Below are 17364 nucleotides of genomic sequence, written 5' to 3' on the forward strand. Positions count from 1 at the left end.
GCACCCCATTTTTCTTTTTTGTTTGTCTCTTTGCGAGCCAAGGTTTGAAGCTCAAAGGTGTTGCACGGTCCCTGTTGAGTGGTAGAACGAGACTCGAGTGTCTCACAGCCAGTATTGTCAACTCTCGTGAGAGACAACACATCCGGATGATCTTCGTTCCTTCTGTACATGACACCCGCTTAGTGGCCGTGACTCGCAAGGGTTGTAGTGCCCTAACACAGGGGTTCTCAACCCGTGGGTCGCGACCCCTCTGGGGGTCGCCAAATTATTTTAGGGGGTCCCCAAATTATTAAAAAAAAATATATATATATATTTTTTTTTGCAACTGGCTGGAAAATGGAAATGAAGAGTTTACATATAGTACATGCATACACCTTCCCTAATGATTATCTGGTTTCAGTATTTATTTATGGTGTATTGTCTCTATTATTAAGGTTATTGTAGCAGTCAATTTATATGGGGGTCGGGAGGGGGCGGGGCGGGGGTCCCGAGACATGGCCAAAGCATTTGCGGGGGTCCCCGGCCAAAAACGTTGAGAACCCCTGCCCTAACAGGTTGCTTTGCCCCTTGTCCGGACCTGTGGACACGGCCTCAGGTCCTTGTCCGGACCTGTGGACACGGCCTCAGGTCCTTGTCCGGACCTGTGGACACGGCCTCAGGTCCTTGTCCGGACCTGTGGACACGGCCTCAGGTCCTTGTCCGGACCTGTGGACACGGCCTCAGGTCCTTGTCCGGACCTGTGGACACGGCCTCAGGTCCTTGTCCGGACCTGTGGACACGGCCTCAGGTCCTTGTCCGGACCTGTGGACACGGCCTCAGGTCCTTGTCCGGACCTGTGTACACGGCCTCAGTTTTGAAGAAGCATTCCTCCTCACATGCAGTACCTGTCACCTCTATGTTCCAAACCCCCGTTCTCTTGCTTGCATGTGAGCGTTCACCGTGGATAAATTGGTGACTCTGTGTTCTCTAAATCTTGTTCCTATATTCAATAGAGCGTCGCAGTCCCGCCCCCTACCAGGGCCCAGGAAATGATTCTCCGTTCATTTTCCTCATAGACATTTCAAAAAGTATTTATTTAAAGACGTTTACGCCACGGACAAAGCCAACTCGAGTCGTGACAAATCATGACAACAAACAAAAAATGTTGTGCCGAACAAAGAATTAGAAAGTAGAAAAAAACGGCAGGTTACAACACTTTTTTTGTTGTTTTTCTTCTTTGTAATTATTTGTTTGGTCCAAAATATTGTGTTTGTTGTCATGATTTGTCACGACTCGAGTTGGCTTCGTACGACGCTTAAAAGGTCTTTAAATAAATACTTTTTGAAATGTCTATGGGGAAAATGCATTGGGATTCATTTCCTGGGCCTGGCGTCGTCATGAAAGGGGGCGGGACTGCGACGCTCTATATTCAATAGGACTGAGACTCATTAGTCAGCATTATACTTAACGTCTCCGACCCAGAGCTGAGGAAAAGGTGACGCTCACTTTCACACCCACCGTGTGAAGGCGACAACACTCTGTTCCTCCTCAGAGGGGGTTTATTAATTTACAGCCGTGCCGCCGGAGGCTACTGTGTGTGTGTGTGTGTGTGTGTGTGTGTGTGTGTGTGTGTGTGTGTGTGTGTGTGTGTGTGTGTGTGTGTGTGTGTGTGTGTGTGTGTGTGTGTGTGTGTGTGTGTGTGTGTGTGTGTGTGTGTGTGTGTGTGTGTGTGTGTGTGTGTGTGTGTGTGTGTGTGTGTGTGTGTGTGTCATTATTCACACCTGAGGCTGAGGTGTGGTCATGATCCGCCTGCTAGTGCTCAGATATTTAACAAGATACGGGAGTCCATTTACATCTGAGTGATTGTTTATATCAGCAGTAGGCTACTGTAATAGTTCCAAACTGACAGACACACTATGGCCACAGGGGTGTCTGGGTGGCGTAGAGATACAGCACACATAGGCGCCGGAAAGGGGGTTAGAACTTAGAATGGACAGAATGTACCCCCACTATTTAGATCAAAGATCACTAAAGCTGTCACTGTCGAACACTAAATAGTGGGGGTACATTCTGTCCATTCTAACCCCCTTTCCTGAAGTGCCCTTGAACAAGGCATTGAACCACTACGATGAAATGTTCTATGAGCAGGGCCTGGCTGGAAACAAGTTCTTGAGCTTAGCCCAGATACCCTGGGTAAATATAGTAATCATTTCATTTCATTTCATCTACCTGTCAATGACCACCACTGTTCCAGCTGTTCCTATTGTCTATTGCACCATCGTTGCGTATTATTGGCTGCTCGCCTCTCACCGCAATGACTGTTCTGTTTACTGGTTACCAAATGCAGTTGCTCTCTCGCCGTGAGCAACTGGTCGCCAGACTAATAGCTAATACACAAATCTCCAACTCTATTAGAGACCCCTTGCATCAGAGGAGTAGAGTTCTCTACTAAGTAAACGCACTGTATTAGTTTCATAACGGCATGTCTGGGGACTGGGGATATAAAGCACAGGCATGCACTTGAAACTCTATTTAGGCCTGACGTCGGAAAAAAAAAACGTTCGCTCTGAAAGAATATATATTCAAAGATTTGTGCCGCATTTTTACGATTTTTCAAAAATAGCAGACCTACAAGCTCGTAGCGCGCCACTTGTAGATCTGCTATTTTTCAATAGCTAAAGTATAACATAATGCTTAGTTAAAACACCAAAAGGGGTTCCTGCCCAGAATGGGTTAAGTACACTAGTTAACTTTACACTAGTATTAGTGTTGTTGTTTAGATTAGAAAGGAGTTCTTCCTAGCTCTTCAAGGCTAAATTAATCAACAATGGTTTTATAACTACCGGTATGCACTCCTGCAATAGAGGGTATGCGCATGCATAAAGTCAATGGCAAATTGAGTGGCAAAGTGAGTTTAACCTACAGTAGGTTAACATTGTTTAATACAATCAGATAGGCCTTTTCTGTTTGGATGTATGGGATGTCAAGGCCAGAAAGTAGGTTTTTGCCACTCAGTAGGGGGACGTTCCCGCATAACTTCCGAGTATGATGATGATGTCACGCGCATACCCTCTATAGAAAAATATCCATCTCTTTTTAACTTTTTAACAGATCTGAAGAACCAATATTTTATAAACTAATGCAATGTTGCAAGGAGTTCTTACTAGTACACTTGTTTTTCCATTTCATTTACATTTACAATCTAGGCATTCTTGGTTTTAATCAGAGCAACTTAGAGGAAAGAGTGTACACATGTCTGGCCACGCCCACCACTAATGCCCCCCATGCACCACCACAGAGACCCAGGATGGGTTCTGTTTGTCCAGGGTCACGGAACCTCCACCACCACAGAGACCCAGGATGGATTCTGTTTGTCCAGAGTCACGGAACCTCCACCACCACAGAGACCCAGGATGGGTTCTGTTTGTCCAGGGTCACAGAACCTCCACCGCCACAGAGACCCAGGATGGGTTCTGTTTGTCCAGGGTCACGGAACCTCCACCACCACAGAGACCCAGGGTGGGTTCTGTTTGTCCAGGGTCACGGAACCTCCACCACCACAGAGACCCAGGATGGGTTCTGTTTGTCCAGGGTCACGGAACCTCCACCACCACAGAGACCCAGGATGGGTTCTGTTTGTCCAGGGTCACGGAACCTCCACCACCACAGAGATCCAGGATGGGTTCTGTTTGTCCAGAGTCACGGAACCTCCACCACCACAGAGACCCAGGATGGATTCTGTTTGTCCAGACAGAGTCACGGAACCTCCACCACCACAGAGACCCAGGATGGATTCTGTTTGTCCAGACAGAGTCACGGAACCTCCACCACCACAGAGACCCAGGATGGGTTCTGTTTGTCCAGGGTCACGGAACCTCCACCACCACAGAGACCCAGGATGGGTTCTGTTTGTCCAGGGTCACGGAACCTCTGCACGGGACATGCTTTCCCGGCAAAGGTCCTCGCAGCTCTGTGTTATCAGTGATGCAGTCATCACCGAATTATTGTCAATCTGTGAGGTTTCAATCTTGTAGACTTGCTCAATCTTGTAGACTTGTAGAGTTGATGATCAGTTCTTGTTGATTCTGCATAGCTTGCTTCTGTGGTCATCTCGTCTTTGTCCATCTGGAGAAATCCCTTCATCTTTGAGTTCTTTAAAATGAAGTGTTTGCTGTTGATTACAGCAAAGCATTCATCGCATCCTCGTCGCCATATGTTGTAGATTAAATAATCTTCCAAAGATGAAGGAATGACTAAGTGAAGTGTTGAGAATTTATTAAGAAGATTCAGCAGAGTAACAACATACAGAGAGTGAGGAACAGGCCTCCTTGCCTGTCCCAGCAGCCCCTCCGGGAGCAAGCCCTCCCCAACCCTATTCTCAGACAGTCCTTATAGTCTTGTCTTAACAGAGATGCAAATACTAACTGTCCATATACGGATCTGCGCTAAACATAAGGGCGACACACAAATAAGTATACCTTTGCTGACAGCATGGAGGAGTCAAATCAGCTGTTAGATTGACAGCTGCATGAATTAGACTGAGCACATTGGTGAGCAAAGAGACTTAATGGAAGGAAGATAATTAAATACACAATAATGCATATATTTGGCACTGTAGTTGGCATTCTAAAATTCCCATTACAGTGACCAGTGGCTGACCAGTAGTATGCAGAGACCCCAGGACAACAGCAGGACCACAGAACACATGGGGAGTTATCAGTGACCAGTGGCTGACCAGTAGTATGCAGAGACCCCAGGACAACAGCAGGACCACAGAACACATGGGGAATTGGCAACACATAACTTGGAGAGAAAAATGGGGGGAAATGCAAATGTAATAAATGAACAAAAAAACATCTTAAAAGGGTTAACGGATCGTGTCATGAATGCAACAAATAAACATGAGCATCAACCACAGTGTGACGTGCTTTCTAAATCGGATGGATTTGAAAGTCAAATGACGTCAACTCGGACATCAGTCCTCCTCCTCTCCTTTCCTACCAGACAGTGTCCATGCCACCATCCCCAGCTCTCTTGGGTGTGTGCGCGCGCACGTGCATGTGCGCGTGCGTACGTCCGTGCGTGCATGTGTGTGTGGCTCCTAACCAACATTGACAGGTCAGGAAACAGACTGCTTCCTCCAGCTCTGTGCTGGCCTGTTGAAGTGTAAAGAGCAGTGTGGCCTATGTGTTGTGGCCATGTCCTTGTCTCTGGGGCGACGACTGTGGTTACGCCAGCGCTCGCCCACCTCCTGTATACACTGTCATCAGTCTCTCTTCTTTACCAGGCTTCGCTCGCTCTGTGAAAGGTTCGGTTCTGTGTACCAAACGCGTCTCAGACTCGGGGGGCAGTCCCGAGGATGTTGGTGCCGCAGCCCTTCAGGAAACGGATACCTCTGTGGGATTTGTACTCATTAAATTAATTGCTTTCATTTTCTGGAATGCACTGTGGAAACGGCGTACATACAAGGACTTGAGGCTAGCGGTAGCTTTCATTTAGAGCTCTGGACGGGCTATAGATAATAATCTCTGCGATGTTTCAGTGGTCTCTCAATCAGAGAGAGAGAGAGAGAGAGAGAGAGAGAGAGAGAGAGAGAGAGAGAGCGCGCGAGAGAGCGAGAGAGCGAGAGAGAGAGAGAGAGATACTCGGAGAATGGAGGGGGGGGGTTTGACAATGATTATTTATATCATTTATAGCCAAATGCTATGATTTTGTGCTGCAAAATCGGGGCTTGTCACATAGATAACTAGATAAAGTGCCCCTCGGGGGGGTCCACAGGTCTCCACCAGGGCAGGTCAGGTTGTGGCCTCCTGGTGGCGCTATAATAGGCCAATGTGAAAAGGGTGCCATTTCTTCTTACACCTTTGGATGGAAATTGGATGATTTGAGGCATTTTTGGATGATTTGAGGCATGATTGAGGATTTTTGTTCCAAAAATGTGTTTTGCAAAAGTCCACCTGTTGGTGGCGCTATAACAGGCCAATGTGAAAAGGGTGGGATATATTCCTCAGCCTAGTAGGAAAGTCTGTGAAAGATTTCACATAAATCTCACGCTGCGTTCATGATTTGAGGCTTTTTTGTTCAAAACGGGGCAATCCTGCAAACTTTGGAAGCCAATGTTAGCCAATTAGGATGGAATATGAAATATCGGACAGATCCGTCTTAAACACATGACTATAGAGATACTGTGTAACGATTTGCGGGATCTTTGGACAGGATCTGTAGGAGTAATATGAAAAAAAGTGTTTTACAAAAGTCGGCCTCCTGGTGGCGCTATAACAGGCCGTTCTGGAAAATTTGGGGCAGAGGTTCATCGTTGGCATCCAGGGAGTGTGTGTGCAAAATTTGGCATCGACCGGGTTAACGGTGTCGGAGATTAGCTGGTAACAGACGGACGGACAGACGCACACACACACACACGGAGTGCAAAACATACTCTCTCCCCATGCCTTCGGCCTGGTGGAGACGAGGGGCTTGTGGTGTGGGGAGGCAGGCAGGCAGCCACACCATGAAAGGGTACTGACTGCTTTCTTTTGTCTTGAGCTAATGGCCACACTGTGTGGAAATGACATGCAGTAAAAAGATGTTGGAACATAAAGCATTGTGTAATTACAGTGTGTTATGTGCTGTTGATTTACAGCCATTAAGCATACAGCACTGACTGTACGAGCTGTATTGTTTGTATAGGAGAGTGGAAACGCAGTGAAAAAAGCCACATCGATCCTATCTATCTCTTTGCGGATAACAGGAGTGAGGACAGATCGGCAGTTATCATTCCCAGTGAGGAACCATTCCTAAAACTGTTTGTCTTTAACCCACAGTGTGCTTCCATCCCATCTGCAGAGACAGCCAGATCTCTTTTTCCATTTCATTCCAAGCAGATAGCTTTGAAAAGACCATAGGGGCTTGGAACGCTGAATGATAAAGACCAGTTGTGATTTAAGAGGAAAGGACATTTAAGAGCCAATTTTGTACTTAGTAGTGTACAGTAATTGCTGTTGGAATGTCTGATAATACAGTACTACTACTGTAGCTCTGTTCTTGTATACGTATGGATTAATATAACCCACTGTAGGGAGGCACATTTCATCACATAATATCATCTCAGGCCCATACGTTGGCCCCTATGTTCTTCCTGTCTCGGCACTGTCCCAGTTGTCCATGCCCCCCCATTGGCTGAAGTAGAGATTATAAACCCGCTGTACACTTCCTCTTTGTTTCATCACCTCAGACTGATAGAGGACTGCAGTCTCCAACGTGATCATTTGGAGTCTCCAACGTGATCTGACATTTGGAATGAAGACGGTATAACATGTGTCTCCGGCAGAGAGAGACAAGTAGATTCCAGAGATAATTAAAACTACTACCACCCATTTTGAACAATAGTGCTGCTTTTTGCTAAAGGGCTTGATATGCTTTGTCAGTATCACACGCTGGAAAATAGCAGATCTACATGCTCACAAACGTGTCACGTTGCGACACGTTGTGAGCTTGTAGATCAGCGATTCTTTTGGCCGCGACACCTCTGTGCGACACCGGCGAAACTAAGTATAAATCACCCCTTAACGACTCACGGCTTGTGTTATGTTACATGTCTCCAGGCTGCAGGGGGACAGCCTATCGAATGCCAGGTCTGAAGTGCAACACAGATCTCACGTCGCGGAGCAAGCTGTTCCTGACATCTCATGTGAGTTGCACAACAGTATACAGTATATATACCCATGAGCATACTTGACTGACACGGTTATGAACGTGCCGTGATCATGAGATAAAGAAATTCTAAACTGTTAATTCTGAACTCTTCCATTGTCTTTTTTTCTGTGTGTGTGTGTGTGTGTCTGTGTGTGTGCGTGTGTGCGTGCGTGCATGCGTGCGTCTCTCTCTCTCTCTTCTGGAGCAGGCCCATCGCCCGCGGTGGACATGATGGGAGGACGGGGGCAGGAATGCGAGGCCGTGTCTCAAGTGTCAGGGCCTGTAAGTGTCTTTTCGCCCGCATCCATCGTCAGACAATCTAGATCACTTTACCCACATCAATTATCACGTCGCCGTCTCCTCTCTCAGCCACTATTGTCAAGAGAGAGAGAGCGAGATAAAAACCACCTCAATCGTCTTGTTATTAGGACAAGACCCGAGCAGATCGGATCCTCCTCTTTACGGGGGACATTTCAGCTTTACAACAACGGCCGATAGAACTGAACAAGTGATACACCCACTAGCGGGATTCTCCCTGGATCACTTAGCTGTCCTCTTAGGGCACTTTGTGTGCAGTTTGAAAAGGATGAATGTAAGGAATATCTCACAACACAATTAGACACGAGGCTATTTTAGACGGCGCACACAATAGGCACAATATAGGAGTCTACATGCCATTGTGCTATGGGTGGACGATGGCGTGCCATAGCCTCACATGCCACGGGGTCACCGTGGTCATGCCACGGGGTCACAATATAGGAGTCTACATGCCATTGTGCTATGGGTGGATGATGGCGTGCCATAGCCTCACATGCCACTAGGAGTCTACATGCCATTGTGCTATGGGTGGATGATGGCGTGCCATAGCCTCACATGCCACAGGGGCACCATCTATGGGGTCACCATCTATGGGTGGATGATGGCGTGCCATAGCCTCACATGCCACCAAGGGGTCACCAAGTTGAGGTGGCACAGCGAGGCAGCGTACAGGGGCCGTGCTGGCTCGCACGTTACTGTAACACACACTCAAACTGGCACAGACACACTCACATGCTATTAATAAAGTGGTCAGCCAAGACGCCAGTACCGTTGTTTAATTATCCAAACCAGTCGATACCTTTTTATAATTACCCAAATCAAGTGTTGGAATGGCCTTTTTTTCCTTTACTGCCGTTTTACAGACAGAAAGGGGGCTTTGGAGCGGTGGATTTGCTCCGTGTGTGCAGCAGATGGAGAAAGGCTCCAGACTCACTGGCATCGGGTTCCTGTAAGGCTGTAGTTCAGTCAGAAGCCAGTGATTCAGTGGATTAGGCCCCAATGCAACTGTAACCATTGTTACCAAACGGGAGAGAAACATTGTGTATCAGCTGAGACTGTGCATGAAATTAAAGGATTATGGATTATTTATAGTGGGAGAGAACAGTTTGGGAATGTCGCCCCCCGAGGGACACATTTGATTTTGAATCACGCGATGACAGTAACCGATGTCAGTAGTTTTGATGCAAACACAGAAGTATTTCCCTGTGACATGGATCCAAGCCTCCTCTCCTCTCTGTCACACACACTACAGTACAGAACATAGGTTGAGTCTTGTCTGGCAAGCTAGAGAGCAAGGTTCTAATTTGTCCCATGTGGAAACAGAAAGAAAGTGTGAACTTTTCCTGTCACCTACTGTAGCTAAAATGTGGTTGTTTGCTGTTTAATTGCTTTATGTTGGGGCTGATTTGAAAGGCTAATGCAATTTGTCTTTATAATAGCTTGTTAGTTTAACTGGTCCTCTGGGGTCCTGTGACCAGAGGCTTTAACTCATTTTGGGCGGGAACCCCTCTTGGTGTTTTATAGCATTATGTTATGCTTTAGCTATTGAAAAATAGCAGATCTACAAGCTCATAGCGCGCCACCGAGTGGCGCGCTACGAGCTTGTAGGTCTGCTATTTTTGAAAAGTCGTGAAAATGTGGTGGAAATCTTTGAATATATATTTCAGAGCGAACCTATTTTAAATATTGGCTTCTGGGGGGTCCCTGGAACTACATATTTTGAGATGGGGGTCCGTGGCCCAATAGAGATAATTCTGGGGGTCCTTGACATGAAAAAGGTTGAGCACCACTGACATAGAAACATGTTTTTTTCAGAAAAATGTTAGGATTTAGAAGCCTTTTTTTAATCGAACTCAGTCCAAAATGGGTTAAATGGCATGGAAAAAAACTAAATGTAACGCTTTCAAGAGTTGAGTCATGTCTTTTGGACAAACAAGTAGCTGAAGTCATACAGTGGGAGAAGCCTCTACAGTCTCAGCGGCACCACACTCCATTTCCAGTCTTTAATCATTAATTCATAAAGATTAATAATAATAAGACAGACAGCGTTCTTTCCATGTTAGATACCTAAATTATATTGTTGCAATATTGGTGTTAAGTAATGGATATTCTAATAAAGGTAAAACATTTGAAGTTGCTCTGTTTCCAGCAGGGCATTTCATACTACTAGGTAATGGATATTCTAATAAAGGTAAAACATTTGAAGTTGCTCTGTTCCATACAGGGCATTTCATACTATTAAGTAATGGATATTCTAATAAAGGTAAAACATTTGCTCTGTTCCATACAGGGCATATAATACTACTAGTAGAGCATGCCTTGTCCTGTTGATTGCCCTGCACTGGGCAGTCAATTTTGGAAAGTAAACACTGTTAATGGTTATCGTTAGTTTAACAAGCCTCAGCCAGCGCCTCTATGTGATTAATTGCCTAATAAAGGCAAGATACTTTCCTAAAGCGATCGCTGAAGCAGTTCCCCGAGAATTCCTTCTTACAGTTTCCTGCTACAAGTGTCAAACGATATGTTTTAATCAAACCTTCACTCGCCCCAGCCTGGGTGTTACCGTCATAAAGTCAGTCAGGGGAAAATTGTTCATTTTTATGGTAGAAAAAAAAAAGATAATTAGAGTGATGCAATGCTATGTGTATGATTCAAGGCAGCGTTGTGCAGGTTTATTTATATTTCCAGTGGAATTTTGGCCAGGTTTCAGCAGATATACTACATGGCAGCTAGGGGCCCTTTTTTCATATTTGGCACCGATCCTCTCCATTCTATCAACAGACTGCACCCCACACCTCTATGCCTATGCATACATGATTATCTTCAGAGCAAATCACCATGATTTAGAGCATAGGTAACTCTAGTAGAGCCATTTTTATTTCTGAAAAGGTTTTGTATCTTTAGGATTTCCAGACTTTCCATATTAGTGGTTTTCTTTAATGTGGCCTCTGTGTGTGCCGTGCCTTGAATTATTTTCTTAACTCAATAAGTGAACTTGAAGTACAGTTTGGCGAAAGAGTCATATCCACTCTGAAGGCTTATTCATTGTCAGCATGAAACAAATTACGTTTTTCATCGCTGACTTACTCACAACCTACTGTATGTTGTGATACTCATTACCAAATGTTGAAAGAAGTGGTATGGAGGTGCCAGTTGCCATTGCTTTCTTCCTGTTTGATCTCTCAACAAGACATTGTATAGCTCTCTCAGCCACAGTCAGACTAGAACCTGACCAATGACCTCTGTTGTGGGCGCTGCAGGAATACCCATGACTCAAATAATACACATGCGTGTCTAAGCATGAACATGGCCCTGTTCCCTCCTGCCAGGAACGGACCAGATCAATAAACCAGGGCAACAAGAAAGAATCAGATTCACGATTGTGTTTTTTTGGTTTTTATTTTTTTTAGAAACCAATTTGCAAAACCTCAAACAAACAAAAGCAAATTACTCAATTGCAGTGTACCGAAGAAACAAATCGTGAAAACAAAGCAACAGAGGAATCCATGACATCCGTGGCTCCATTAAAAATGTCTGTTAATCTGGATTTCTTTCACCCAGTGTCAATTATCTAATGTAATCCTGGGCGCTACACTTCCTCTGGGGGGGCAGCGGACTGACCTCATGCTTCCTTCTATGCGTGAGGAGGCCAAGCTGCTTCTTTTCACCTGACAGGGGAGAGTTTCCCCGGCCGGACGTAGCGCGTGGAAGGAACACGTTATTCCGACCAGTTCCTTTCCCCTCCATCAGGCGCCCCGGCTGGCAGTTTAGAGACCAGGATTACTGCATGTTTTTTGTGAGGGTACCTACCCTATAGGGGACACGGGGAGAACATGCAAACTCCACACAGAAAGGCCCTTTCGCCAAGCCTGCCTCAGGTATGGGCAATGATGACGTGGAGGAGAGAACACGCCCACAGCGTCCCCATCGGGAATCGAACCCAGGACCTTCTAGCTATAATGAATTGAATTGCATTTTTATAGCGCTTTTCTCAAATCGCTTTACAATGGTTCATTCATTCATACATTGGGAGGTGAAGCGGCGAACAGTCGACGCCAGCGTCCTCACTTCCCACATTCACACACCAATGGTGGCAAGCTTACACCGACCAACTCATTGGAGGCAATGTAGGGTTCAGTGTCTTGCCCAAGGACACTTCGACATGTGGACAGGAGGAGCCGGGATTCGAACCGCCGACCCAGGGATCATTGGACGACCTGCTCTACCTCCTGAGCCACAGCCGCCCCAAAGCTATGAGGCGACAGCACTACCGACTGGCTTGATGAACCGTATCCTTTGTTTTCCTTCAATTCCATTTCACTTGCTCAGACACTGCACGCATTACCACCAAGTTCCACTTTCTTCCATGCATTTTGTTGCGAACCACGTCCACGATCAGATTATTCTCTGACTGAACCTTCCCTGTCTCCCTCCCTCCCTCACATTTCCCTGTTGCTAGTTGTCCATGCGTTTTATGTTCGTGACACGATGAGCTATTTCGTGATAATTTCCAAAGTCCTTTGGATTGTTTCCTTCTCCTTTGTGTCTTAGGCATAGACAGTATGTCATAAGACCTGTCTTTGCACCGTCTCAGGAGGAGAGCTTGAATTGGATTCTAGTTGCGAGCCAGTTGCGATTGCTTTCTTCCTGTTTGATCTCTCAACAAGACATTGTATACTGTAGCTCTCTCCACAATCTCTCAGCCACAGTCAGACTAGAACCTGACCAATGACCTCTGTTGTGGGCGCTGCAGGAATACCCATGACTCAAATACACATGCGTGTCTAAGCATGAACATGGCCCTGTTCCCTCCTGCCAGGAACGGACCAGATCAATAAACCAGGGCAACAAGAAAGAATCAGATTCACGATTGTGTTTTTTTGTTTTTGTCACATTTTTCACATCATGTCACATGTTTCTGTCACATTTCCCTGTTGCTAGTTGTCCATGCGTTTTATGTTCGTGACACGATGAGCTATTTCGTGATAATTTCCAAAGTCCTTTGGATTGTTTCCTTCTCCTTTGTGTCTTAGGCATAGACAGTATGTCATAAGACCTGTCTTTGCACTCGTCTCAGGAGGAGAGCTTGAATTGGATTCTAATTGTGTTATTGGCAATATCCTGTTTGCTTTTGGATGTGCTGAGTCACTGGTGGGGCCAGTGGGCCTAAGAGCCCTTGTATACAGTACATTAAGTCCATTAGATGATTGTGTTGCGTGCCAAGACAACAGGAACACATTAAAAGTGGAGCGTTACACCTCGTATCCCGTATCCTCCCACGGCAACGTTAGCGAGAGTGGGATGCAACAGCTGAACATGACATTTGGAAGACATATCTCCGGATTTTTCCTGTTGGAGAATATTTGTTGTGTTTATGTGCGCTGGATAAACTCAGTTGCTGATAGAGGCTTCATAGAGTGCTGTATCTAGACAAGTTTTTGTCCTTGTGTCCTCATAACAAATTACTGGAGTTTTTAATCCTCACATCCCGGCAAATGTTCCTCTAACAACAGTACAAAATACTTTTACCAGACACACTTCAAACCGTTTGATGCAATAAAATCACTTCATGCAAAAACAAGACTGAAAACAAACCAGATGTGAAGTGAGCTGCCTCTCGCATGAATCTACAAATAAATCAACCATTTGTTTCTTACCCAAAGTGTCAAATCACTCAGAGGCACGCACACAGAGAAACGTTGGGGCAGTTCATGTTCCCCTCTCTCTCTCTTTCCATCGCCCCTATCATGACAACATCCACAGAGAGTCTGCTTTTTTGATCGTGTGATCGAAGCCTTGTGTGACAGAAGTGGCGGTCTGCAGACCCCCTCCCCGCCCCTGTGTGCCGCCGCGTTGGGCATTTTGGCAGGACAGGAGTCAAGTATGTTAAAGTAGTGAACACGGAGATCAGATGCCCTGGCAGCACACATGATGCCAGGCTCTTTGTACAAACATATGCCACACATTCTTTAAGAACACATGTAACAAATTGCCTCGAAGGCTAACGTAACGTAGTGATCAAAAATGTGTGTTAGCAGGGAGTGTGTGTGTGTGTGTGTGTGTGTGTGTGTGTGTGTGTGTGTGTGCGTGTGTGCGTGTGTGCGTGTGTGCGTGTGTGCGTGTGTGTGTGTGTGTGTGTGTGTGTGTGTGTGTCAGGGGGGTAGCACTAACCTCCAGACCACACCGTAAGGTACAGTCGTGCGTGCGACTGTGCGTGTGTGTGTGTGTGTGTGTGTGTGTGTGTGTGTGTGTGTGTGTGTCAGGGGGGTAGCACCACCAACCTCCAGACCACACCGTGAGGTACAGTGCTTTGTCAATTACAGACGCCTGTTTCACTGACTCCAACCTCCACTTTTTATTTACCCAGACCAGGTTGCTTCATGGCTGCATTCACTGTAAGGCCCAAACAGTGAATTGTTGTACAAAGGGCAAATTTTGAAGTTGGCTCCAGTTCCTGTTGGCCATTACCGCTGACCACACACACGCATAGCAGCACACATGCATGCTGTAAAAAAGGTTTGACTGTGGACTCCCATCCTCTCTCTCTCTCTCTGTCATCTTCACTCTCAACATGGGTTTAATTTTGTAGAGAAACTAGATCCATGTTTGTTAGTTGGGCAGAAGTATCACCAAAGGGCTTTCCCCCCCCCCCCCCCTCCTTTTCTGTTCTTTTCCTTCTTTTTTTATTTTTTTTACAGGCGGTCTTTTGGTATTGCCATAGTGTGACGGGGATTATACAACTTGGGTTTTGCATCGCTGAGATTAATATCCTCGTGAGTCATTGCGAAATTATAACTGTCCTTTATTATGGACATGAAAAGGCCTTCCTCCTCCTTGTCTCCTCGTCCTCCGTGCAGCTTAAATGCTTTCATTCGAGCATTCCAGAACAAAGCGATAAACAAACAGTTGGAATGACTTGGGGTCATGTCTAAACACATACATCATTTCCGATAAGGACAATGGCTGGCTCAAACCACACCAGTGAAAAGAAAAGCACATTATGTGCATTTATTTAGTCTCGCCCACAATTGCTACAGTGCAGTCAAATAAAATTAGTTATTGTGAGACAGACGAGGTAGTCCGGCAGCCGAGGTGGACGGGTGGGAAATTTGGTATATCGTCTTTTTTTTATTGGCCTAAAATATTGTCTATATACATACATTCATGAATCCACTTGCTGACCGGCTGAAAGTATTGGGCAATTTTTTTTATAGGGGTTTCTTGTCAAATGACAAAATGTGATGAGGTCAGCACATTTTGGGCACATTTGGGCAAGTGGCTATGGCTGATTTTAGCCCAAGGAGTGTATTTTGTGCAAAGCTAATGCTTGGAATGGATTCAGAATCATGAAAAACCCCTAGTTTGACATGTCACATGCTACTTAAAGCAAAAGGGAAATTTGAAATTTTTGCCAGCCATAGGATGTTGATGGTTAGCCTGGCTAATAAGCCAGACTCAAATCACACTGTTTTTTTGCCAGCGGCTGATTCGGTCTGGCTTTATTAGCCAGGCTAGTTGATGGTAGGGTCACAGGAAACCCCTATAAAAAAGATTGCCCAATACTAACAGCTGGTCAGCAAGTGGATTCATGAATACATGTATATTATATAGACAATATTTTAGGCCAATAAAAAAGACTATATACCAAATGTCCCGCTTTAAACAAAAGAAGCCTGTCGGCTGCCGGACTAAGGTGAGGAAAGGGAGAGATGAGCTGATATCATAGAGTATATAAAAGGATAGAGACTGAACTGGCGCGTAGCTCCGCCCCCCCCAGCTATTCATGTCAGTGGAAGTTGCTCAGTGGCGTTTTGAAGCACCCGGAAGTACCGTCTCAGAACGTCTACTTCCGCATTTGACCACCAAATTTTGGTGGTCAAATGCGGAAGTGCAACCGAGCGCTCAATGTTAAAGCCCAGCTGCACGGTCCCGGTCATGAATCCACGGGTCCGCCTGTAGTCCCTCCTCCTACCACTAGGGCCCAGTGCTTCAACGTTGAATAGCCTCACTGGCCCCTTGGCTGATATACATGCTACTGTGCTTTTTTTTTTTTTTTTTTTTACCTTTATTTATACAGGTAATCTCATTTAAACCTGAGGTCTAATTCTCAAGAGAAACCTGTCTCTCTGAACAGTAACAACAATCACCATGTTGAAGAGTTCCAGTTCACATCATCAAACACACGGTCCGCTCTAGCATACATATGCTCCCCCTACAGAGGATCATGATACCTGAGAAGGGCCCCTACTGTACACATGAAGCATATTGAGAAAGGCCCCTACTGTACACATGAAGCATATTTACTCTTTAGATTAGATATGCTTTCTTCACAGCACTTTAACCCATTTAGGCCTGACGTCGAAATAAAAAAAATGTTCGCTCTGAAGTACCACAGACGAAAAACAGTCTAAGTCCAAATTTCATTCTGACCCCTCCACGAAAAGGCCTCGTTGTCCTGAACCCTTATCTATCATTTATACATTATGGATAAATAGTGTGGACTTAGACTGTTTTTCGTCTGTGGCATTCATATATTCAAAGATTTGTGCCGCATTTTTACGATTTTTCAAAAATAGCAGACCTACAAGCTCGTAGCGCGCCACTCGGTGGCGCGCTATGAGCTTGTAGATCTGCTATTTTTCAATAGCTAAAGCATAACATAATGCTTAGTTAAAACACCAAAAGGGGTTCCCGCCCAAAATGCGTTAAATGAACTGATGATTTGGAGACTGAACGGATTCTCTTCGTCTCCTCTGTCTAGTCTTAGAAAGCTTGATATAAACCAGCTTATAGTTCTTTCTCGGCAGTAGCTGTGCGTCCTCCTAATAAAGAACAACCCAGTTGTTCAACAACATTCAGTCATATTTTGATTATAATGTCTGTTTATTTTTGGATGTTATCTGGTGAGGTGAATTGCTTGCAGACCATGTACATCCTGTCTGTGTGTCGGGATACAGGAGTGCCTGTACCGAGGGCCGTAAAAAACAGAGATTCTAGTCTCCAGGATATATGGTCCTTATTACAGTCTGCTGTAGCTGGACAAGGATGCTGTAGGGCTGCAGAACAGATATACATACAGATATAGCACTGTAGGCCTCACTTTATTCTGCGTTCTTTATTCGGATCACCATAGCTTCTGCTGCCGCAGTCACTAGTCTTCCTGGGGTCAGAGACGTGCTGGCCACATAGAGTATATATATAATAGAGACTGAACTGGCGCGAAGCTCCGCCCCCCCAGCTATTCATGTCAGTGGAAGTTGCTCAGTGGCGTTTTGAAGCACCCGGAAGACTGCCGGAAGTCCCTCCCCGGACCTCAACTTTGAGGTCCTGAGTGACGTAGGGCAACCGAGCGCTCAACGTTAAAGCCCAGCTGCA

The 17364-nt window shown here is 45.6% G+C and overlaps 1 protein-coding gene across 1 annotated transcript in view; it reads left to right on the forward strand.

Moving 5' to 3' along the window:
* The window catches only part of cUnh8orf34 (chromosome Un C8orf34 homolog), a 109230-nt gene that overhangs the window by 70545 nt on the left and 21321 nt on the right, over positions 1–17364 (forward strand). Inside the window, exons 10-13 of the mRNA XM_079489295.1 lie at positions 628–837; positions 3306–3881; positions 7581–7666; positions 7880–7953. Of these exons, the coding sequence (XP_079345421.1) occupies positions 628–837; positions 3306–3881; positions 7581–7666; positions 7880–7953 (946 nt within the window). The remainder of the gene's footprint in view (positions 1–627; positions 838–3305; positions 3882–7580; positions 7667–7879; positions 7954–17364) is intronic.

Source organism: Electrona antarctica (genome assembly GCF_951216825.1).
Source record: "Electrona antarctica genome assembly, chromosome: 20".
NCBI classification, from domain to species: domain Eukaryota; kingdom Metazoa; phylum Chordata; class Actinopteri; order Myctophiformes; family Myctophidae; genus Electrona; species Electrona antarctica.